Source organism: Coturnix japonica, chromosome 11 (genome assembly GCF_054131305.1).
Source record: "Coturnix japonica strain WE chromosome 11, WE-NBRP24, whole genome shotgun sequence".
NCBI lineage: Eukaryota > Metazoa > Chordata > Aves > Galliformes > Phasianidae > Coturnix > Coturnix japonica.
In genome coordinates, this window is record NC_140673.1 from 4,357,152 (window position 1) to 4,381,489 (window position 24,338).

Consider the following 24,338-nt stretch of genomic DNA (forward strand, 5'->3'; position numbering starts at 1 on the left):
AGTTGGTGCTGTTCTGCTCAGGACTCAAAAGGCTGCTGAATGGGCTGCTGAGCATTCACGGCCAAGAACCTCAGTACCTTTAACATCACTTACCATCCTGTCCACCTGGCTTGGTGTTGGCCCACGATTTGGCAACAGGAGCTGCTTCTGGAGGAGCAGGAACAGCAGGTTTTGGCTGTGTCTGCGGCACCTCTGGCTGTCTGTGGAGTTAGAGGAAAAGAGCTCATGAATGCAAGATTGTCAGGATTACTGCTGCAAACAAGTGAATGAAAGGAGATAACTATGCAGCTGAAGAGCCAATAACTTCTCTGTGAAAAAAGCATTTTCTTACATAAAAGGAGCTGTAACAGTAAAGTTAAAATTGGAATAAATTAGCTAATTCTTTTGAAAAAGATGAAAAGTGGAGAGGGATGAATGAAAACAAAGGGGCAGAAAACACAGTCAGTCATGAACAGAATTATAACTTTCCAAGCAGCTTATCGGACCATCTGAAACCAATTTACAACTATGGAAGGGAATAATTCAGAGTAATGCTCTTGGGTTGGGAGTGGAAAGCACTTTAAAAACAGATCACCATGAATGGAGGGAAAGACAATTACGCATGTCAGAACTTACTACATACAGGCATTGGTAAGGCCTGAGACACCATGAAGAAATTTGGGGGCACCAGGAATCAGAATAGGAAAATTTACCTTTATGAAGATCAAATACAGTCTCAGACATTTAAAATAACACCTCATTCCGTACAATCTAAAAGGTGACTGCATTCTAATGGAAGATATTTTTAATCTAGACATTTCTGAAATCTGCATATAACTTGAGACTTCAAAGCATCAGAGCCTGTAAGACCTCCAGCTCCTGAGCATCTTTATTTTTTATTCACAGGGGAAGTCTAATAGTCTAGAACCACTTTATTAACCCAGTGAAGAGATAACTGGTGAAATAACAGCCTGGAAAAACTAAGCAGTGACACAATAGGGGGAAAAAAAGGATTTATACTTGAAACAAGTATCAGAAAGCTTTATACATAAAATGAAACATTTATAAATGCACTGAAAAACGGAGAACTACAGCAGTAACTACAAAAAGTAGTTGAACACAAAGGACAGCTATTTATTTAGAAACACAATCAACTAATGGAACATGCTTCTAGCATATGTAGCAGGAAAGGTGTAAATGAAAGTGTGTTTTTATTAAACAAGCTATTGAGCTCCACACCAATTTAACTAGATCAAATGGAAATGACCTCTGGGGTACAGGAACTACCATACAAAACATTGGGCAGAATATTGTACATAGGTTTCCCAAACCGAAGATAAAAGCTAAACACAAATGTGTATTATGAACAGATAGAAAAATAAAGTAGAAATTCAAACTAATGCATACAAAATAAAGAGTTTTTAAGTTTTTCCTGACATACATCAGGAAAACCACACTAAATCAGATTTTTTGCATACTCACCAATTCTCAAGTTAAATTTAACTTAGCTGCAATGTACTCAAGGACTTCTCTTAGTTTCAAAAGGAATTTAAGGTGATTATACCACCTTGTATAAGAATATACTACAGGATTTCATGTAAGGAGCCACCAAGACTTAAAGAAAGGTAGCCATGTCCAGTGCCCTCTTACACCAGATTTATAAACATACTGCCTTCAACCTAAGCAGCACTTTTTTGTTGGTATTTTCTTTGTTGTTGTTCCTCCCTCTTCTCCCCCAACAGCAAGATTATTCCTTACAAAAATTAATAATATTAATATTTGAGGTGCTATTTCCTCTCTAGTATCTCCCTAGAGGATTACTAAGCCTAACAAATTCCTTCCCATTTCCCATCCATTGTGAGTTTTAGAAAACTTGAGAGAAATACTGCAACAAAACAACCCTGATTTCACTGCTCACTTACTTCTCTTCTTCGTGCTGTTCTTGTTTTGAAGCCCATCCTGTGCCATCCTTAGGCACAATGTTCACATTGGGATCATTGCCTTTGTTCTCTGCTTTGAGACTAGGGAGGTTGGCTGGGGGAGGCATCCTCCTTGAAATAGCAACTTTTCCAAGACTTTGTAATCCATGGCGTGTGGCAACTGCATACCAAAACAAAGTGCAAGTTAGCAATGCTGTTTAGCAGGCAGTGCTCCTGCAAAGCTGCAGAAACCAGTGAAAATGTGAAGGAGGGAAGGGAAGGGAAGGGAAGGGAAGGGAAGGGAAGGGAAGGGAAGGGAAGGGAAGGGAAGGGAAGGGAAGGGAAGGGAAGGGAAGGGAAGGGAAGGGAAGGGAAGGGAAGGGAAGAAAATTTAAGAATATAAGGATTAGAAAATCAATTTCTTTTTGTTGTTTAATTTAAAAAAAAAAAAAAAAAAAAAAGGAATTTTAAGTACTTTATTTGGGAGAAGCTGAACACTTTGAATATTGAGTTGCTATGGTTAATTTATTCCAGAAGCAAATAAAGATATATGTTCACTCTGCTTTGTATATAATGCTCTCTCACAGAAGGTTGGAGAAGACATTTTAAGTATGACACTAATGTCTTGCTACCTTCTACGATGTTCTATTTTCTCACTCCACTTGGGGGTTTATCACGCTTTAATGGGTCCAGGAATTCCCACGTGTCTGTCTCAATTTTTCTGATCTCAGAACATACTCCAGTAGCATAAGTACTGCTGTCTTCAGAAATACAACAAAAAGCACATCTGGGGAACAGCATCTCATACACTGATAACACGTGGAAACTGCAGCCATAAAACAATTCTTTTACTTGCATCCTACTGAACTGAAAATGCTGTCTTCTCCCTGAACTTGAAGCTAACACGTAACCAGCAACTGAAACCAAAACTGCGTTTCACAGTTCTTCCATTTAACTATTGTATGAAGCAGCTCAAAAACTTTGCTGTGGTTAACGATCCCATCATCCTCTTAATTAGCTTTACAACAGTGAAGGTGAAACAAAAATGCCTAAACGAAGGCAGTTTAATTTACCTGTGGTTTTCTGAGTTTCCAGTGACTTTCCTTTGTAGGTATTAAAGAGACTGAGCGTTGCATACTTCGTTTTTCCATCCTTTGCTTTTGTACTCTGGCCTGACTTTTCCGACATTTCGATGGAAACTCATCGAGTCTGGTACCGCCCGCTCACTCCTTAAAATCAGCCTGAAAACAAGAACACCAGAGAGATAAATCAACTTGAATGTAAGCCAGAACTTGAGACAGTAGTCATAAAATGACACTTTACAGCATATTTAATACTATTAAGCATCACTTCATTTAAGCAAACTGAAGATGCATTAGAATATGTTAGACCAAGGAACAGTTTATGTTCTGAAACAATATGTCATCACAAAATCAGGAGGGTCAGCATTTAAACAGCACCAAACTCTCAGTACTGTCTATAATCTCAAATTTACAAAAAAAGAAAACACACACACAAAAAAAACCCAAATATTAAAAAAAAAACCAAAAAAACAACAAGCAGAGTTTCCACCAGCAACCAGTTCCCCACTGGGGAAGCACAATGACCTCATCCCTCCTGTCAGCCAAGTGCTCAGATATCACAAACTGCGACACAATATTTCTGGAATTTGCTTTTTTCAATTAAAACCACCATAAACTCAGCAGCTAGAGAAATGAAATACAACCAAATCTGAAGCCTAATTATCAAAACTAGAAACATGATATGTTCAGACATATAGGTAAACAATTGCTTGAATTAAAAGCTATGCTATTCTTGTAACAGTAAATCGCAGGGCTGCTAGAGAAGGTCTTCTCTCCTCCCTTCTTTCCCCAGTCTAACAGATCTTCAGAAGAGCCACCCAGTAATTATCACTGATGTTTCTCTTGTTCTTAGAAGGAACTTGACAGAGTTTCCGCTCATCATCAGCTAGGAGCACAAGCAGGCATTCATTAAACTGACTAGACAATAATATTCTGTTTAAATCTTAACACTACTGGGAAAAATATCATTGCAGCCACCAGAATAAACATTTTTCACATACTGCCATGTCAATTCCAAAAGCTATGAATGCTTGAATATTTTTGCTTTTACTCTAGGACCAGACAGCAGGAAGCAAGACACAGCTGTCCAACCTGCTCAAACTCTTTGGTGATAACTAACTTCATGGTCAAACTCAGTCTCCAAAGACCTTCGAGAGGAACTCAATTTGCATGCAAGGCACTCACACACTATTAAGAGACTGTACGGATATGCAGCTGAAAGAATATATCCTTGGTTGGTCATGATGACATAAACCAATGGCAAAAGACCGAGTAAGTCTCATATATATAGATATAGATATAAGAAGGATTCCCACCCCACTCTGCCTTCTACTTCCATTTACAAGCCACCAACAAAAAGATGAGGAAATGGAGATGTGAACAGCCTTAGTGTGGCTTTCAGCTTCAGCAGGATTCAGGCCAGATGCTATTCCATTAGAGCACATGCAGACTCTTGCAAGAGGACAGTCTTCAGCTTTGTACTGGGCCACATGCGTGGTTAAGAAATACATTTTGCACTCCTACAAGGAGAAAGCAACTCCCAGATATTTTTGCTAGACTGGTCAGTATCTTTACATCATTCAGAGACTTGAAAAACAGGCTGGAAGTAGGGTGACATCAGCCCACCATCTGTCCAAAAAAAATAATACTTTTTTAATGTCAAATTTACAGAAATCAGTGAAATAAATTTTGTTACTGGTAAGGTAGCAATTAGTCTTAACTCTGTTAATCAAACCTTTAACAACAAAAACACATCAATAGCTGTATAGCTCTGAACAGCAGCAACATAAAAAAAAACACTTCCACGAATGAAATCATTCCCATGGCAGCAAACGGGACGGGCAGCAGCAAAAGTAACACGAGCAGCTGGCAGGGTTTAGTGCACAACCAAGAAACTTACGCAAATCAGTGATTCATTTTTAAGGACTACAGTTACTCCATGGATAATTAAAGGTCTAGTGCTCCTAAACTCCTGCAGCAAAGATTACCTTTCGGACACTTAGTAACATTATCAAGTAACACAAATGACCTTTGCTGTGGCCTGAAGACCTGCATATTAAAATTATTACTGTAATTTCTTTATGAGACTTTTTTTCAGACTGCAGTCTGTTGGCTTATTTATTAGATCCTGCAATGAACTCAAGTACGTCTACAGAAATCAGCACAGCAAGTAGTCATCACTATGCCCACTGATTCCCGAAACCCACTGTTAAGGAACATTTACTTGGACCCTCTGAGATACTCACAGTCAGTAGAAAAACAAATTGAATGCAGTATATTAACATAGAACAGCAAACAGGAAAATCTGACACCACACAGACCTTTCCCACCAAGCTCCTCATCTGCTCTGATCATTTCAGATTCCCCCTAAACAAGTTATTTAGAATAGTGATGATTCACATCTCTGCGCACCTGACAAAGTCTTTGATTAGGATAAGCCGCATACCAGGAAAGATCTTAATTTCACTTTGGAAAAGTGTTCTTCTGCGCTTAAACAAGATTTCTGAGGTCACTTTTCTAGGACTGGAATGGTAAGGAGTTGGTAAGGAGTTGAAAACATTTAACATAACTCAGCAGCTGCTGTTGTCTGGTTTCCTTCTCTCTCTTGCACCATGTCCATGTCAGCGTTCTGTGGTTTTATTATACGTATTAAAAAGTTTTACAAAATTCCATTTCAATACAGACAAGCATTTTGTCTAAGTTATGACATTTTGTTATCTCCACGAATAAATACACACAGGCACCTCTAAAGGGAACAGAGTTATGTAAAGCCTTCAGTAAAAAGTTGTTGGCAAGAGGTAGATCAACTCTGCCAAGGGGACCAAGTTCATTTGCTTTGTTACAGACTCCTGAGGAACCCTGTCCATGTCTGAGGTACAACACACACCATCCCTCATTTCTGGGGGAAAGATTCCTATTCTCTCTGTTTTCCAGGCATCCCATTCTAGCTGAGGTAAGCACGGATGGCTGCAGGAAAACATCTAAACTGTATTTTATGCACTCCCACTTGTCAACTTCTAAGCAAAGTCTTTTGTTTCTTTTTTGTTGTTTTAGTTGTTGTTTCAACATAAGCATAACATGTCAGGAGACTTCTACAGCAAGACTACAGTTATAAAAATACAGTCCAATCAGCTCAGGACATCCTCCCCCCAGTTCAGTTCAGCCTTCATGCACTCAGGCACTTACCACAGGCAATTTGTGCATAAACTATACCTAATTTGGAAGTTCCAAAAACATTAACTAAACAGCAGCAGCATCCCCTCATTCCCTATTTAACTCAGAATAGTTCATCCCATCACTTTCACTCCAACGACGTATTTTGGCTGAACTGGAAAGGATGAGCTGCAATGACATAAGATGAGGCACATAATTTAAGACAAACCTTCCACATGTTTCCTCAGAACTGAAATTCTCGGTGCCTCAAATATCCATCTGTGAAGTAGGAAACTTTAAACAAAACAAAAAACAAAAACAAAAACCCCACACGTGATATGAAAGTTTATTCATAACCAGGCCATGTTTGCAACTCTCAAGGCAGAAAACAAGAAACAAATCCAGGAAGACTTTTTGTAGCATCTTTCTCTGATCTTAAGCACACTAAAAAAGTGGTTAAGGAGCAAAAAGCCTCACATACAAATTTGTCACTTGAATCTGTTTTTAACTGTGTTTTTTAGGATGGCTCTATTTAGGGCACACTGAAGTATGTGGTTCTGGTAAGTTTTGAAACTAAAAATAAATACAACGTAAATAAACCCAAATCTTTCTTGCCATATGCAATAAATGCATATTAAGAGGCAGATTTCCCAAATTCATTATTTCTAATTTTGAAAGAGCACCCCTGATATCTCAGTAAGACCTGCACTCGACACCCACAGATAACATGGCATCAAAAACTTCAGCTACAAAGAAAGGGTTTTTATTTCAAGGCAGCTGCCTCACATGTGCAAAAAGCATTACCTGCAGTTAGACAGTATGTTCTGAACATTTATAGGATACCCTGAAAAACAGTCACCAGACCATTTAGAGCAAAGTGAAATCAAAACAGCACAACAAAGGATGCTGGATTCTATGTAACAGGATCCCAAGAAAGCTCTCCTCATGCCTTATCTATAGCAAACCATGTAAAAGGAACATATTATTTTACAAATGAGCACTGCTGTGTAATTACTGATCCTCACTTCTCTTCCACATGTCTAGATTTTGTGCTCTCTGCTTTTCAGGCAAGCCTGAGGAGTGCACAATGCACAGGTCACACAGGTTACAAACTCTGTGAAAGTTAGTGTCCAAGTACAAAAGAAAAGCCTTTAAATACCATCTCTTCTGCAGCCATCACCTCTGAGGAGGAACTGCAGCACAGGCCAATCCCCTAAGCACTGGGCATGCAGGAGAGAAGTGCTGCGAATGACCTCAAATGGAAATATCAAGGACTTGATCTCCTTAGAACCAAGGCATTCTCTAAGATGAAGATGAAGCAAAGCAGGCCCTGCTAGCTCTTCAAATTACTCACCTTCAAAGCCTACTAATGTTTCGGAAAAAAAATCTACCAGAACTAACTACATGCTGGGTGGAGAGCAGTTCACAACAGCAGACAGTCACCTGAGGACATTATCCCATCTTATGCATCTTAAAAAACATACAGTCTGTAGATGCCAGAAATGAGCATCCACAAATATGCCTGCATTAGTTTTGAGGCAAAGATGTACATTTTAAAACAGAGCTACTACGACAAGCAATGAGAACCAAAATTAGGCACTTATAAAAGCTGTATGTGATAACCAAGTGTTCTGCAAATCATATTTTAGTTCAAACTACAGATCTGTAGAGCAAGCAAAACTTCTGCTGCCTTAAACTGTAAGGCAGCTTGTTCAACTGTCTTGTGAGAAACAGTGTCGCCTTGAACACGGCCTTACAACAGCATAACCAGCATCAAGCCACAGGTACGAAGGGAACCTTCATTAGGTTCTCTCAAATATAAGATGGCACTAGTAAAGGTGACAAACACTTCTGAAAATCAACTTTCAGGACATATCCTGCAGCAGAGAAAGGCTACAAGGAATTAAAACAGACTTATTTCTACTTCTTTTTATCAGAGCATTGTAAAGAACAAAAGGAAAAATGAGTTAAGAGGGCTGGCTGGAGTCAAAAGCCAGAGATAGAAACAATGGCAGCCATGCAAACCTCCAGCCTGTCTCTGCTCACAGATCTGAATAAATATTTAAGGGTATGTGCATGAACAACTCCCTTAACAGTTCTCACTGGTAATAAAACTGTCAAAACCACATCAAATACTTCCATGTATCACAAGGCTATTTTTGTCTAGAAACAGTAATTAATAATAATTGTACTCTTTATGAACTCTTTTCCTTCTGAATTTTACCCAGGGCATGGAGAGTTCATGGTCCTGCCCCCTCACAGGCAGAACGATGCCAGTACAGCTGCATAAGATATCTGAGGAGAGAAAGGAAAAGGGACAGTTTTTCATTTTGTTTAGTTTGAGGATAATTTTCTGCATGTTTAGAGTTTCATATGAAGCTGTTCATTACTTTAACAAACACCATCTAAATATTAACTAAAACAGTATCACCTCCTTTGGGCTTCAGTACTTTCAGTAATTACATCCCTTTTTTCCATGTTTTACTCATTAATATAAGAAGCTGTTCATCAGCACAACAGTTATATTTTTACCTTCTAAAAGGAAGGAGATAATGCAAAGAGGCACTTAAAATATGAATGTAACCATTCTCATAACCAAAATAATGAAGTTAAGCACCTCACTAAAAATTTATTCAGCTCTTATCTATTCTACATGCAGAAGATTTAATACTTCTGCCTATGTTAGCTTTACAACTGCACAGGAACGCCTCAGGCTACAGATTCTTCCATAACTGAGATGCAAAGCAAGTTCTATCACAAGAAGTTTCAAATCTAAAAACATACAAAGTGCTATCAGTGAGGCACTTAAGTAGTATAAGACTGTCCTCAGAAGCCACAAAACAACACACCTCAGCCATGCTTTTGAGATGCACTCAACCTCTAAAGGTTGCTACAGTACCAAAGCAAGGCCCAAAAACTGCTGAACTCTTTCACTGTCACCCTTTCAAAGAGATGGGCACACATGGAATCAGTGTAACTACTCTCAAAATGAAAAATAAGGCTCTCAAATTCTGAAGAAAATTGTTATGGCTGCAGTAATATTCAAGACCTGAAATCAGCTCCATTTAGGAAGAATAAAGACAGTTAAGTAGAGGTTCTATAACGAACAAACAAAACCAACCCTCCTTTCGAAGAAAAAAGCTGTAAGAGCAAAGCACTGGTATCACTTCTCTCACTGGAAAAGGCTGATAACCAACATTAAATTTCTGCTTACATTTCACATGAAAGCCATGATCTTCCAAATACCTCTAGGCATCTAATTTCCACTGACCGTAACAGGAAGTGAGTTCTTACACAAACAGAATTAAGACTTCAGATCTCACCCTAGGAATCAAACTAGCTCAGACTGTCAGTAACTTCTTAGTGTTTCACTGTTACAGTTCCAAAACATACCAACTGCCAGCAATGCAGCTAATTGTACTTTGTAGCTCCTAACGAAAAGCAGGTTGTTCCGAGGTAGCACTGCCACCTCTCAGAGAACAAAAACCACAGGGATGTAGGCAGCAAGTCCCCACAGAGCAGGACTCCTAAGAGAGCAAGTGATGCTCCCAAGCAACAGGCAGCCAAGGGAGTCTGGAGCACAAAGCCCTGTTCACTAGCATTAGATGTATGCGTGGCTCAAAACCAGCAAGAAAACATCTCAGACTAACACTCCTCTGTCTCTCCATTGAAGATTTCACTCTTTCTAGTCTGTGTGCTGATCTATTTAAATTCTCTATATAGGAAAAAAAGAAAAAAAAATAAAAAGGAAAAAAAAAAAAAGAAAAAAAAATTCTTTTTTAAAGACACATCCACAGTTATTATTATTATTATTATTTTTTAAAGTAGCAAGGTCAAGTACTACATCAACAAGATCAACTTCATAAACATCCCTAAATAAAAGTCGCATCCTCAACCCAATTAGAGGTTAAACTTAGAACTCCAAAGCTTTCACTCATGACTGTCACATCCAAAACTGTTTCCAGAACTTCAGAACAGCAGCAGAAAGTGATTCTTACACCTACCTGAAGTCAAATGATGACAAAGGCTGTAAGCAGGACCTACCTTTTCCAAAAATTCCACTCTTAAGAGTTCTAAAAACACCTTCCTGTTCCAGCACTCAAGCAATATCACCACAACTCAATGACAGCGATTAACCAGTACTGTATTAACACCAGTTTTCCTACAAGTACCATGTTTTCAAATTACCAAAGTACATTGAAGCAGCTTCTTCGCCAGAATGTTATTTCAAGAGATTCCTGTGAAGACTGACAGTGCGTGCCACACATAAGGCAGAACTAGCACAACATGCAGCTCAGGCACCAACACCACGAAGCTATTCTTGCCTCTTTCTGATAAACCTCAAACAGAAATTAGAATAGTCTAACTGCTCTGCAGGATTACCAAATATATTCCAAACTATGTTTCCGTAAATCTGTAATCCAAAATCTCTTTAGAGTTCAATTTTAAGGCAAGCTACTGCGCTCCTAGTTAGCCCGACTAACCTTCTTGAGTCTTTAGTTCTCTGCCACTAAATATCAGAGCACATTTTTTTGCAAGACAGATTTTTGCTTTCCCAGTTTCACGCAGTTTGCTAAGGAACTTTTCCAAATGGTCCATTTTTAATTGCAGCAGGACTTCTCAAGTGCTGGAAGGAAGCCAGGACCAGGAGAAAAAATAAATGTAAGAACAGCTTCTATACAATTAAGGAGAACATCATAATGAGATGCATTCTCATTACTTCTGGGAGCAGAACAATGTGAGCTTTTCACCCAACTAGCTTTGCAACTCACAGATGCCAAATGAGATTTTTATTTTCAAGATTTCCAAGAGTTTATTAACCAAATTTCCATTATTTAGAAGAATGAGAATACTTCAAAGCCCTTGGACTGATCTGCTGACTATATGGAAAAAGATAAGTGAATAAAGTAAGGCAAATTATCGCAGAAACAATCCGTATACCTGCTATTAAAGAGCACTCAAGTAGTAGTTTAGTAGGCAGCAAGTTTCTCTGAATAAAGAGAATGAACATAACCTGTCTTACCTATCAGTTATCTTTAATTGAAAAAGAAAGTTGAACTGTACACGAGGCTTCTCACAAACTAATTCAGGTCAGTTTATTCTGACCACAGCTGCTTTTTGCAAAGGCATCTGTTAATGTTTAAGATCACAAACGGTCCATTAAATTACACCAGCACTTAGCATGCTGTCACAAGTATCACTTTGTTTCCTGCTCAACTGCATCACACCATACAGCACAAGCCTGGGAAGGCCAAACTCCTGGCATGGCCGTTGTCCTCAGGCATAGCAAGGGCAACATGGGGAGTCTCCTTAGTGTCACCAAAGTAGCACTGTTCTGCTTGCTGAGAACAGCATGTCTGATAACAGAGGGGCAAATGGGAAGCCAGCGTCTAATCTGCTGGAAAAGCAAGACTACTGATGACAGACAGCCATCCCTGTGACTATTCAAATGAGTGCTGAAAGCGCTCAGATGGTCAGCACCACTCTGCTTAAATTTCAACGTATGAAAAAACACAGAGACTAAGGAAAACTAGTGATACTGGGGGGTTTGAGGATCAATTTGCAAGAATAATTAAAACAAAAACTGCCTGCACCCTGCAGTAAAAAGGTACAAACAAGAAGTCTACACATGTTACTGGATTCCTCCAGATTTCTAAACATGCACAGGAAGCAAGGCATGGTTTCTGTTCCAGCTGCACTCCAGCAGCTTTGACTCCAGATGCAGACTTAACAGCACACAGGATGTTTTCCTCGGCAGAGGCCTGGCTGGGATAAGTTACCTGAAACAAGAGCCAGGTTGCACAAGGGTCAGCTCCTTAAGGCAGCCACACAGACAGGTGCAAAATATCTTCTTTTAGGAAGCTGCTGAAAGGTAATTGGTAGGTACATGACAACGGACCAGATTCTTAACTCAAATGAGCACAGGAAGTAGAAGCCCTATAAAGTCACCCATCTCTCTACTATTTTATTTTCTTCCTTTGATCTAATATTCCTACTGCAAGCACCCTTGTGCTTTGTTACAGGCTCTGAAACAACGCCATTTAAACTAGTGGCACTCATTTGCCTCTCCAGTATGCATCAGCTATTGCCTAGGTCAAATAAGGAAGTCTCTGTCGGTGATTTCTAAAAGCCAAATGAGACCTCCAACATATTTTCTACCCTTCTCACTCACCCCACATTGAAACAGAACAGGGCAGGATAGATAAAGAGATAAAAGCAAAGCCAAGCTGTTCCTTACTGTCGGTAATCCAGACCAAAAATCTTTTTTCCAGGTGTCAATTTCTTCCTCCTTCAGTACAATTTCCAAGTCCAACCATAATACTCCAAATCTCTGTAACCATAATACTCCAAATCTCTAAATTGGTTTATATAGCTACAACCACAACCTCTCCTCTGTATTAGGAGACGTTACATCATATTTGTCTTTAATACAATCTAAGACAAGTTCCCACTGTGACAGCTAGAGTCAGGGATGCCAACAGCCCACAGATTACCATCTCCATTATCAATAAAGAAAACTTCTCTGCATAAAGAGGCAGAAGAATTTGCTCCTTCACAAGCCTTGGTCCAGTCCAATGCATTACCAATGCAGCCTCTTATGCCCTTTATCTCTGCTTATGTGGCTGTTGCTGATGACATGCTAATTTCTTTTAGCAGAAACCATCTCCACCCTGTATCTAAAGCAATGAAAGCAATGCTCGTTATGTAAGAGAAGCAACTGTGAAAATCACACCAACAAGCAGACAATCCTGGTTAATTAAGGGTCAGCTTCAGCCCTTTGCTTTAGACCAAGTTCATTATTTAAAAATAAAAATGATGAGCTAAATTAGAAAAGATGAGAAAAGCCTCATCAGCATACCTAATGTATATGACTTTCATCATTACAGAATGAATCCAAGTAAGGAAGTCAACTTTTCATCTGTCAAATCACACCAGCTTAAGCCGAACGCTTTCAGTTGCTCTTGGTTCTTTGTTTACAAAAACCAGCTCCACAATCCCTTGATGCTGTTTTCAAAAGCAGGCAAACAGTCAACAAGTCTCAATACACTACCAAAGCCACAGCTAAACCACTTCTAATCCACAGCTAAGTGCATGCTACAAAGTTTTGTCCCTTGATATGTGGCATAAAAAACATTTCCTAACCAAGTAAATTGATCACATAGCCATACCAGGAGCCAAAGGAAAGTTTCTCTTAATAGAATGCATTTTTCCTGCAGAGTATTTATTCTTATTTGCAAAAGAAAATGTATTACTGCTCTACCTCAGAATATTGCTGATGTACACACAAATGCACGTTTAGATACACTCGTATAGGAAACACAAGCTGTTTTAAACAGTGCTATAAACCAAGACATGTAAACATAGGAACATGGTTTTGAATAAATGAAAGCATCAGTGCACTGATCCCAAGACATCAAGCTCTCTCATGGTGGAATAGATGGTTACTTTGAAATGGAAGAAACACCCAGGTCCTGTCACTGAAGACAAGCTGAAAGAAATATCACTGGTTTCTGAAACAAAGTTATTCTTCTGGGAAGAGGAAAACATTCCCAAAGTTGCACCCAGCCTGAAGATCCAAAGCAGTTCAATAAGCTGAATAAAGAAAGACAGCTTACAGATGTTTCATATGAAAATTATAATAAACTATATACACGTGCATACCATTTATAAGTACATCTATAATTTTAAAAGCTTACAAACTAAAATCTGGAAATATGAAGGTCACATGCTTACAGAAACACTGATACTAAAAATAAACTGACACTGCATATGAGATTGAACGAGGACAGCCTGAAACTGCTTTTCTAAGCAGAGAAGTTTGATGTGCTAACAGAAGCAAGCACAGCAGCAAAAAAAGGCAACATAGACACTAGAGTTTTACTATGGAAATCCATTTGGTACCTCCAAGCATGCTGAGCTACAACTTCCATCCCAGCTCCACAAACGTGGAGTAAATCTGTCCTGTACTGAGAAGCCAGTTGTGCACTGAATTTAAGAGATATCTAAGATCATGTTCTCTCAGTTACCTGACACTGGGTGATTCCACAGTTCTTCATCCAATACTTTCACAGCTGATGCACCCAAATTTCAAATGCAGTAATTTCTGTCTCTGATGTTGCAAACCCCTAAAAATGAATCTCAAGTTATCTTCAAAAACACATCGGCTAAAACTTACCACCATTGTACTTGAGATAGAAGATACACAACGCAATTCTGCGCTATAATTTAACCACTAATCAAGATGTTATCAGATACAGGAAAACAATAGGATGATACAAAGCTTCTCCCTCTAATAGAGGTGCAATCTGTAGTAGACTCGTTCCTTACTGTTCAGTTAGAATGTTATGTAATGGCTGAGGTATTTGTAATAAAAACAGTCTATTTCTGTCAGCCTGTTCTCCATGGACATAAAAGCTGTCTTCAGCTGATTTTTATTAGGACTTCATATTCCTCTGCTCTTTATGCATTAAGTCTTCTGTCCACCCCATCTGCACTTCACAAACACATGCACACTGTATCATCTCCCCCCAGCTCCTCACACTAATCTCAGCATTTCTTTTTACACCTGCTTTTACCCATGGAAAGTTTCCACAAGGTTTTGTGAAACCTGGGCCTGAAAAAAAACAGCACACCAACAACCCACAAATGAGGGCATGAAACCGAGTGAAGAAAAAATTCACTACTGAAGATGAACAACTGGTTCTACCAGTAAAATACCACTTGCCGTCCCGTCATTACAGGCCCAGCATCCATCTCCAACTAGTGGAAAGGTGCTGAGTTTTCAGGGTGGAGGTTTTTTTTCCCCCCTCCAAATCCTTCATTACTATAATTGGCCTCTGCCTTCATTGACTACGAAGGAACATCTGTCTTCCTCACTCCTACCTCCAATGAATCACACAATGGCCTGGGTTGAAAAGGACCACAATGATCATCTAGTTTCAAACCCCCTGCTGTGTGCAGGGTCACCAACCAGCAGCCCAGGCTGCCCAGAGCCACATCCAGCCTGGCCTTGAATGCCTGCAGGGATGGGGCATCCACAGCCTCCTTGGGTGACCTGTTCCAGTGCGTCACCACCCTCTGGGTGTGAAAAACTTACTCCTAAGATCCAACCTAAACCTCTCCTATCTCAGTATAAAATCATTCCTCTTTGTCCTATCACTATCCAAAATGCACTTATACAAGGGTTTGTTCCTCTGCAAAAGCACACTGTCTATGGCTTCAACCCTCCTGTGAGAGCTGCCTTTTCCTTTCTGTCTCCACATCTAAGCCTCTTATCCACATTACCCTTATATGGTATTTAGGCTGTTTTTCACCCTCACTCCACTTTCATATCACTCCCACAGCTGACAAGGGAAATACTCCAGAATATGGGGTGTGCACTTTGTGTAACCCAAGACACCTGGTGTGAGTCAACCCCACCAACACACCCGCTCCTTTGGCTTCCATTCTTTCATTTTATCCATCTAAGAAATTCATTCAGACAGAGTGAGAGCTCTCTCATCATCTTTAGACGAAAGCATCATTTTTTTCCCTGTTCCTTCTCTAGCAGACTTGAGGACTCACCGAGATGTCTACATATCGATTTACACGCATTTTACAAGCTATTCCTTACCAAAGCAGTACGTAATGTAGAAAATGCATATGCAGTAAGGTGGTGGTGCAGGTGACATGCAGACTTGCAGGCCATACACAAGCACCTGCCTATGCCACCCCCCAGTTCAGCTCACATGGCCTTTTATTAACACACCTGCATTACAGCAGCCATAACCTCACACACTGAGCCCAATACTGAGTGACCAAATGCCTCTTCATTGAACTCTAAATCCAAAGAGCTCTCAAAACTCAAAGCTTCCTTAGTCCCAAGGAAGTGTCCCAGTATTAATAATGAAGAAGAATTCTCTGTGTTTTATGATTCAAAGGAATTTGAGAACCATTCATCCCTTGGCACTCAGTATTAGAAGGCCATCCTTTCCTTTCTTCCTGATGGACAGATGAGATCACGCCCCATTTCCTCCCCTATTAAAATGCAGTTTCTTGTCCAAGCACAGCTCTTAAGGCTGGACAATGGGTAGGCCTGATATCCCACAGCACTAGAAACAAATTGATTTAAAAAAAAAAAAAACACAAAAAACCCAACTCCTCCTTAAAATAACGCTTCTAATAGCTCACTCAGTTGACTCCAGTAACCAAAGAGCGATAAGGAAAAACAGCCCTTTTCCATTGAGAAAGGATTCGAAACCTTTCACAAAGGGCCAAGCTTACAAAATGAATGCCCAAGACACAAAAGGGAAAGAAATGGCAAAACCACATGGCGTCTCCTACAACTCCCAGCATCAGGCTCTCTCTCAAGCATGCTCTGATTCCCCCATAAGGCTGGACAGAGCTGGAAACTAGCCCCGAAACTTCAATTTGTACCTGTGTGATGGCTCCCTTTATGCTCACTGCTTTATGTGACCACCTGCCTGAATTTTAGCCGTGTCATCTAACGATGCTCACATCATGGTTTCATTGCCAAAACCCCGCCATGGCCCTCTCCACCCCGTTCCTACAAACCTCATCCCTGAGAGCAGAAGCCACAATACCTTCCCCAAAGGCGCTCCAATCACATCTAAGAGAAAGAACCCAGCAGCGCTCCTTTACCGTGCACCTCCAGAACCGTGGATGAATATTTCAGAGTTAGAAAAGCAAACCGCAGTGCCCACCGTGCCGCAGGATAAACCTCCTCCCGGGGCATCTCGGGAGGAAGAATTACTGCCACAAAGAGAGCACGAACACTGGGGATCTCCCTAGAGAGGCACGGAGATGTTCAGAAAGGGAGGGGATAGAACTGAAAGGAAGGTAGAAATGGGTGGGAAACGGGGAAGAAGGATGAGAAACGTGGAATTGGGGACCGGGAAGCGGCCCCTCAGCCCAGCCGTGGGGCGAGGCCCGGCGCTGTGCCCGCTGCGGGGCGCGGCCACAGACGGCGATGCGATGCGCTGCGATGCGGCGAGGCCCAGCAGCGCGGGGCGGCCCGGCCCGCCGCAAGGCCCAGCGCCGCCTCCCTCCCTCCTTCCTTCCTTCCCTTCCGCTCTCCCTCCCGCCGCCCGGCCGCAGCCCCCACGGGCTCTCCGCTCCCCGTCAGGCCGCTCAGCACCGCCGCAGGCCGGGCGGAAGCCGCCCCCGCCCGAGGCCATGCGGCGCAGGCCGCCCGCTCCTCCGGGCGCCCGGTTCCTTACCGCCGGCCGGCGAGGAGCCGCGGGAGAAGAGAAGCGGTCGCGCTCACCTGGCGCGCAGCGCGGCGGGCCGGCGCTCCGGCCTCCCCCCCCCCGCTCCCCGGGGCTCCCGGACTCGACGAGGCCGCTGCCGCTCCCGGCGCCGCGACGCCGCCTCAGCCGCTTCCACACAGGGGCCAAGATGGCGGGCGGCCAAGCCGGCGCCAACGACGTCTGACCTCACCGCGCCGCGCGCGCACCGCCCCTCGCGCCGCCTCCCACGTGACGCCACGCCGTGCCGCAGTCCGGGACCGCGCTGAGCACACGGGCGCCCCCTGGCGGTCGGAAGTGGCGCTGCGCGGTGGAGGCGCCGCCCGGGGCTGTGTGCGGGCTGTGCCGGCGCCGTGCGGTGCTGCAGGGCCGCGGTACGGAGCTGGGAGCCCACCTCAGCCAGCACACACCGCCGATTAGTCAGCGCGTTGGTAAAAACATGGACCCCACCACGAGTAGCGCCATTAGAAGCTCACTGAGGTTTATTTCCGGCTGGCCCCTCCCAGAAGCTGCCATATGAACACAACTACTTCCACACTTGCCGCTCCCCGAGGAGCCCTGTGCCATGTCCACCCCCCTCAGCCTCATTCCACAGCTCCCACAGCCCCGTCCTGCTGCATTACAACCACGGATAGGGACAGAGAGGTGAGATCCCACACACGCTGCACCCACAAGCACAGCCCTGTAGGCCCCCCCATGGCACCATCCTCATTGGAGCTCTGCTAGAATAGAAGTCCTTGGGGAGCCCACCCCAGCCGGGGACGTTTGGAGAGCAGGAACCCTACCACCAGCACTGTGGGCAGGGCGAGGAGGCCCAGCCAGCACCAGGAGTGTGAGGAGGCACCGTCCTCCAACACCCGAGTTCTCAAAGGTTTCAAGACCCGCTGCCATTGTGTCAAGATGGCAGCCCTGGCCCCACTCCATTGCCCCCGTCCCGTCAGGCGGTACTGGTAGGATGTGCAGGGCCCGAAGAAGACAGCCAGCGCCAGCCGGGGGTCGGTCAGGAGCAGCCACAGCATGTTGGGCTTCACGCCGGCATACGAAGCGATCTCACTGGTGTAACTAATGAAATTGAACCTCAAGACCTGCTTCGCAGACGGATTCCTTCCATGGGGGATAGAATCAATACAGAAAGTCAAACAGTATGTTCCCACCTTGGTTCACAGCACTAGGCTTGCAAGAGCCACCATGTTGTAAGGAACACGTTAGCTGAGCTCCTGCCCTGCTGTAGGGTGACATGAAGGGACCTAAAGGCGCCCAAAGAGCCTTCGTGTGGGTTATCAGCAGCTGCCCTAGTGCAGGGAAGAGGCTCTTTCTCCATAACCTGCTTGTGGCCTCTGAAATACAACCCACAGAGTGGCCTGAGCTAGGAAACTGCTCCTAAACACAGCTCCAGTGAGCTTTGGGGGTGGGATGTGGTGACCAGCCCATACTGCCCATGTCCTAGACTGGGGAGGGAGTAGCCACGAGATGGCACCCTCTGTCTAGGGGAAAAGAAAACTCCGTGCCCAGGTGCTGTGAGAGAAGGTGGGTTTTGGAGGACCCACAGTGGGACCTGCAGGTCATGAGTGCTGTGCTGCTCCCTCCCCCCATTGCTGAGGGTTTGCTTCATCCCAGAGCTCAGCATGGATCAGCAGAAAGGGTTTTGGCAAGAAAGGGAATCAACTTTGTTCAGCTTGATTTGCTTATGAAAAACAAAAGCATATCACACTATAGCCCAAGTACAGGAGCATCACGCACCTTTTGACTGGCAGCTGGTTTTTTGAGACTTCAGCCATCATCTTACTGCTAGGAGGGAGCTTGCATGCGCCTGAGAAGAGTAAAGAGACCAGAGATCATGCACAGCACTATGAGCACTATACAATTCTGTGATTCTGTGATTCTATGAGCAGAGCAGTTAGTGGTCCTTAAACCCATTCCATGCTCCCAGCACCTTCACCAAAAGCACCGAGCATGGTGACGCTCAGGACAATGCCAAGCGCAGCAAGTTGACCTGCACCCCTCCCCAGCACCTCCCTATCCCTGCAGTCCCTCTCTCACCTGCAAAGACTCCTGCTGCCCAGCGAGCCTGGATTTCTGCTCCCACCATCACTGAGCCAGTCAGTTTGATCAAACCGATGACAGCTAGAGTTGGCCTTTCCAGCTGGGGTGGGAAGACGCATTTATAGAGGGTACTATTGCTTTTGAGTGAGTTGCGAACCGACTCTTCAAGGAAGGGAAATGAGAAGTTGTAGCCTGTGGCAAAGATCACCACGTCAATGTTCTCTTCAGTTGTTCCGTCTTCAAAAATGGCTGAAGTTTCAGTGAACTCCTTCACATTTGACTTCAGCACGATGGTTCCAGAGAGCAAGCAAAATGGCAGCTCTTCATTGATAATGAAATTAAAATTGGAACTTTCATGTGGAAAAAAAAGGAGAGAAATGTTAGCACCCAGGGGAAACACAATACATCTTTTGTGGCCTTTCTTACCAAAGTGGTGCTTGGGAGGGATGCAAGGGGCGTGTGCCTTGGGTCTCTGACCCCTGTGGTTTGATTAGCCATTGCAAACCACCCTGATGTGGGGTTGAGTTGTTACTAGGACCTGGACATCACTGAGTCCCCAGAACCCACTGGGGCTACAAACAGGCACCAAGAGCATGAAGCCATATTAATGCATTATCAATGAAAAAAAGAAAGAAAATCCTCTCTGATGGTTTGCTATTCTGCAGATATCCTTTGAAATGAAAGATGATTTCACACTATTAAAAAATACATTCTAACCAAGAAAAAAGGAACAAAAACCTTCTAGCAGAAGCCAAGCTGTAGATCTCGTGGTTAAACCATGAATTCAGCTTCCAAATCTTGATCTTTCTCATAACGGCTGATGGGAGAAACCATTCAAGAAGATGCTTAAAGCGAGTGTTGGTGACCATGTCCCAGGGGAAGCCATGGTTTGCCAGCCGGCTGAATATCCACGTGCTGCTCCTGGCACTGAGAAACACCTGGCAGAGAAGGCAGGTCTGAGGGCCTCCTGCCCAGAAGCCTGACACAGCAAATCCCAACTCCTGTGCTTGGGAGCAAAGTCCCAACAAAGGTAACCTGCGTCCAGATGAACCAACCAGATCATGGTGGATTTTGTGAAGTTCCTAGATAGACCAGATTTTCCAGAAATTGCAAATCTCATTCAATTGGCCTCAATTTAAGGCTTGTTTGTTGAGAAATCAAATGGGCAAGTGAGAGGAAACTCTTGGAGAGTGAAATTGCGTGTTTCTGTGGATACTGAGAGGCAAAGATAGAGCTGTACTTGCTAACCTTGGCTTTGAGAGAAAACCTGGTTTTACCCTCCCTCCTGCTTGTCCCTTGTCCCTTGTCCCATGATGCTGTACCTTTGCAGCCACATGACTCATATCCACAGCAATATCACAGGCGGTATTCCCAAGGCCGACCACGAGGACCCGCTTTCCTCGGAAAGCAGCTACATCTTTGTATTCTAGGCTGTGGAAGTACTGACCTCTGAAGCAGGTCTCAATACCTGTGCAGAGAGTGAGAAGTGTCTCCTGTCACCACACATTTGCTCCGACTTCATGCCAAGCCCTGGTCCTGCTGCTTCCCCCCTCTCCTTGCAGCCAAGCTCAGAGCTTAAAAGCCCACAGAACTCTCAGCTCTACTAGAGGTGATGCTTTCACCTTCTCCCACCTTCTTGAGTAACCTTGTAATGGTCCTGCTCAGAAAATCCTCCTGGAACAGCACTGTTGCATCTTCATGAGGTGGTTTATCCATTTCTGGATATTCCCACATCCATTTTCATGGGGCAAGTCTCAGTTGTGCAGGCTGGTGAACTTTGTGGAGCAGAAGGACAACCACAGCCCACCCTACTGCAGGGGCAGGACTCACCTGGGAAAGAAGCCAAGGGTAGGTGGGGCGTCTGGAAGTTTCCTGTGCAGACCATGACAGCATCAAAGACGTGGGACTCCTGGATGCCCTCTGTCTCAGTGACCACATCCCATTGGCCCGAGATGGCAAAATCCGGGCGCTTCCTCACACTGATGACTGTTGTCTTGAAAAGCCCAACAACATAATCGTTGGAGACTGTGCTGTGTTTCAGAAAGGTGCTGCTTACAAAGGACTGGGGCTGCTGGGCCTTCCTTTCACATCTGAACTGATAAGATAAACCTACACCCTCCCCCTGCACGTGGCATAGGATGGGGGCACAAGGCAGCCCATGCTCAAGCAGCCTCAGTTAAAAGATGGAGCCAAAAAGGCTGAATTGTGCATGCCCAGGGAGAGCAGAGCTCATGGGCTTCGCACCCAACACTGTCCCATCCCACCTGCTTGATGGCAGCTCCTGCAGCCCCTGAGGCCCTTCTGCTTTTTGTCCCAGCTCACCTTGAAGCGGATGTGCTTCAGAAGCTGGAAGTGCTGAGCGTACATGCGCAAATACTCCAAGAAGAGGCTGTGAGTGAGGAAAGAGGGGAAATCCTCTGGGAAGGGGAAGTCGCTGAAGCAGGACATCTCCTTGGAGGTGTTGCTGATGATGGAGTGGTACACGCTGACCCTTCTGCAGTCTGTGCTGTCCTGTGAGAAGCAAGCAGGGCTGTTGTGGGAGCACAGGGGAAGGAGAAAAGCAGGCAGAGCTCACTCACTGCAATGCGCCATAGCCCCCCGATGTCCTCACTGCTCTCAAAGCAGATGGGCTCCAGCCCCTCTTCCAGGCAGCACTTGGTGGCCGCCAGCCCGCTGATGCCAGCCCCAATGACGGCCACTCGACGCACCATGGTGTCCTGTGGGCAGCAAGGGGATGAAGAGTGACCAAGAAGGGAATGTGGAGTGCAGGGATCAGCAAAAACACAGTGCTTTTCATAGTTTCATAGTTTCGTGCGGGTTGGAAGGGACCTTAGAGATCATCGAGTCCAGCCCCCGGAATTCGAGCCTCTGTGTAGCAGAGCGGCACTTCTACCACTTGCGCCACAGGGGGGATTCGAACTCCGGGCCCCAGTGTTGCAAGGCGGCGTCTTTAACCACTGCGCCACCGGGGCACACTCACACCTCCGTGGCTGCTTTTTGTGTTTTCATATTTAATTTCCATTAAGTAGGAGAGAAAAACACTTTAGGGAAAAAACTACCACGATTCCTGATGGGGTGGGGGCATGAAGCAGCAATTCAGAAGCTGTGCAGCATTGAGAAAGTGCTGCTTATGTTACAAAACATGCAAAGAGAGAAACCCAGGCAAGGCAAGGGTCAGGGGGAGGAAGTGCAAGCTCAGCTGTGTAAACTGGGATACGCTGAAACCAGCGTAGAGAAATGAAGAGAATTAAGTCTGTGCAGACTCCTACTAGATAACAAGCACTTCTCCCACAAAGTCTCAATAAAGATTCATTTATAACATGTTTTCAACCAAATTTATGTCAAAGATTAAGTTAATTTACATAGGACCTGGAGAATAGTGCAGAAATCCAGAGAAAAGCAGCTGGGATAAGCAAGGGACCCGAGTACACCCGCAGATGCTCCCATCCAGCTGCAGCTCCCCAGGCTACAGGGACAGGCACAAACCCCGTGTAGCAAAGTGAGTGTGCCTTTCAGCCAGTCACAACTCCATAAAGCCCCCAGACTCACCCACCTGGATGCCAGTCCCTCTGGCCGGCTGTCTTGCCAACATGCAAAATGCAGCCAGAAAGGAATTCAGAGCAAACTTTCACTGTGCCTTCGCTGCTTTGGGCTCATCTGATCTTCACTTGGAGCTTCTCCAAGCATGGATTTAAGGGCGAGATGGAATTCTGCCCTGACTGCTGCACCACCGACCTTTATACCCATGCTCACTCCACTGCTGCTGCTTGAATACGTACACAGCAAAGACATGGACCTTAATCCCCAAGGCAGCATGCTTGAAGGGACTTCCACCCATGCCACTGGGGTCATGTCTGTGCCTGGGGACCCCTGCATCCTGCCCCATCACTGGGGCACTGGGCCACCAGGCTCCCTGTGCCCACCTGCTGGCCTGGGGGATGTAGGCTACTGCGTGCTGCACAGTGAAATCTCCACCAATAGAGATGAGCCACTGTCACTGGAGGAGGTGATGAGGACTCATGTCTTGTTTGGCTGCAAGGTCCTGTCCCAGTGAGTAAAGACGCTTCCTCAGCTCAAGGCCCCTGGTGGACCTTTTCCAATCTACCTTATTAAAACAAGGTTTTTTGAGCTTGTTCAGTTGTGGAGTTTGTTTGTTTAAGTTTATTTTTAACTAGCTTTGCCTTTGCTCTCCATAGAGGCATCACGTGCTGTGTGAGAAAGGGAGCAGCACCCTCTAGCTTCCTCTTGAGCTCATTTCCACTGTACGCTGCAGGGAAGCACAGTGATTCAGAAGGTTGCTTCCAGCTCACTTACCCGGTGGAATGCACAATATATAAATATATAAAATATATGATAACATATAATACAATATATAAAATAACCACATTACACAGTTCTATATTAGACAGCAGTTACTCTGATCCATTCTCTATTTTGATCTTCTTTCCTCCTATTTTTTTTTTTAATTCTGCTGAATAAATTTGCATATATTACCATTAATTTCTCTGCCATTTTGTCTCAGGATCATGGCAGATTCCCCAGCTCCCCAAGCAAGCCTCAGTCTCAATTACTTTGAATCAATACCTTCCCACCCTCAACATGCAAAATATCAGTGTCAAAATACAGGTTACATCAGCTCAGCACAAGCAAATAAATGTCTGGATACAGGGACTTATATTTTCCAGCCTCTGCTGTTGATGCAGAGAGCAGCATATGCTGTTTTCTGTCATCTTCTCTTTTATTTCCTTCCCCATCATAGAGCGTGGAGGAAGCTGACAGAATCCTGGGAAACAAACGAGGGCATCTTGGGGAGTTTAACTTCTAGGAGAAGAGACAAATGGTCTCATTCTGCAATAGCAAATGTAGGAAGCCTTTGCCCTGGAGGACAGGGAAGTATCATTACCTGTATTTAGCTC

At 44.1% G+C, this 24,338-nt stretch overlaps 2 protein-coding genes across 54 annotated transcripts in view; both read right to left on the reverse strand.

Annotated features, from left to right (window-relative positions):
* The window catches only part of PRRC2C (proline rich coiled-coil 2C), a 63,339-nt gene extending 45,763 nt beyond the window's left edge, over window positions 1-17,576 (reverse strand). For 49 of the 50 annotated variants that reach the window (XM_085510903.1, XM_085510864.1, XM_085510855.1 and 46 more), the window contains exons 1-4: window positions 17,400-17,576; window positions 2,972-3,139; window positions 1,902-2,079; window positions 94-200 (exon numbers count right to left, since the gene is read on the reverse strand). In XM_085510903.1, the coding sequence (XP_085367029.1) occupies window positions 94-200; window positions 1,902-2,079; window positions 2,972-3,086 (400 nt within the window). In that variant the 5' untranslated portion in view covers window positions 3,087-3,139; window positions 17,400-17,576. Of the gene's footprint in view, window positions 1-93; window positions 201-1,901; window positions 2,080-2,971; window positions 3,140-17,352 lie in introns of all 50 variants that reach the window. The other variant, XM_015869635.3, reaches the window with a different exon arrangement.
* Window positions 17,577-17,839: 263 nt separating this feature from the next.
* LOC107317258 (dimethylaniline monooxygenase [N-oxide-forming] 2-like) lies at window positions 17,840-23,136 on the reverse strand. 4 transcript variants are annotated; one of them, XM_015869728.3, is made up of 9 exons: window positions 22,976-23,136; window positions 22,002-22,139; window positions 21,745-21,933; window positions 21,253-21,415; window positions 20,745-20,890; window positions 20,161-20,360; window positions 19,420-19,772; window positions 19,120-19,189; window positions 17,840-18,483 (listed from the first exon to the last, which is right to left on the reverse strand). In XM_015869728.3, exons 1-9 carry the CDS (start codon window positions 23,012-23,014, stop codon window positions 18,102-18,104), a joined length of 1,680 nt encoding a protein of 559 aa, XP_015725214.2. In that variant the 5' UTR covers window positions 23,015-23,136; the 3' UTR covers window positions 17,840-18,101. The 4 variants fall into 4 exon arrangements, with proteins under 4 accessions (XP_015725214.2, XP_015725215.2, XP_015725216.2 ...); XM_015869729.3 differs by having other exon boundaries at window positions 22,972-23,104; XM_015869730.3 differs by lacking the exon at window positions 22,976-23,136 and adding an exon at window positions 22,405-22,627.
* Between the last annotated feature and the right edge of the window lie 1,202 nt (window positions 23,137-24,338).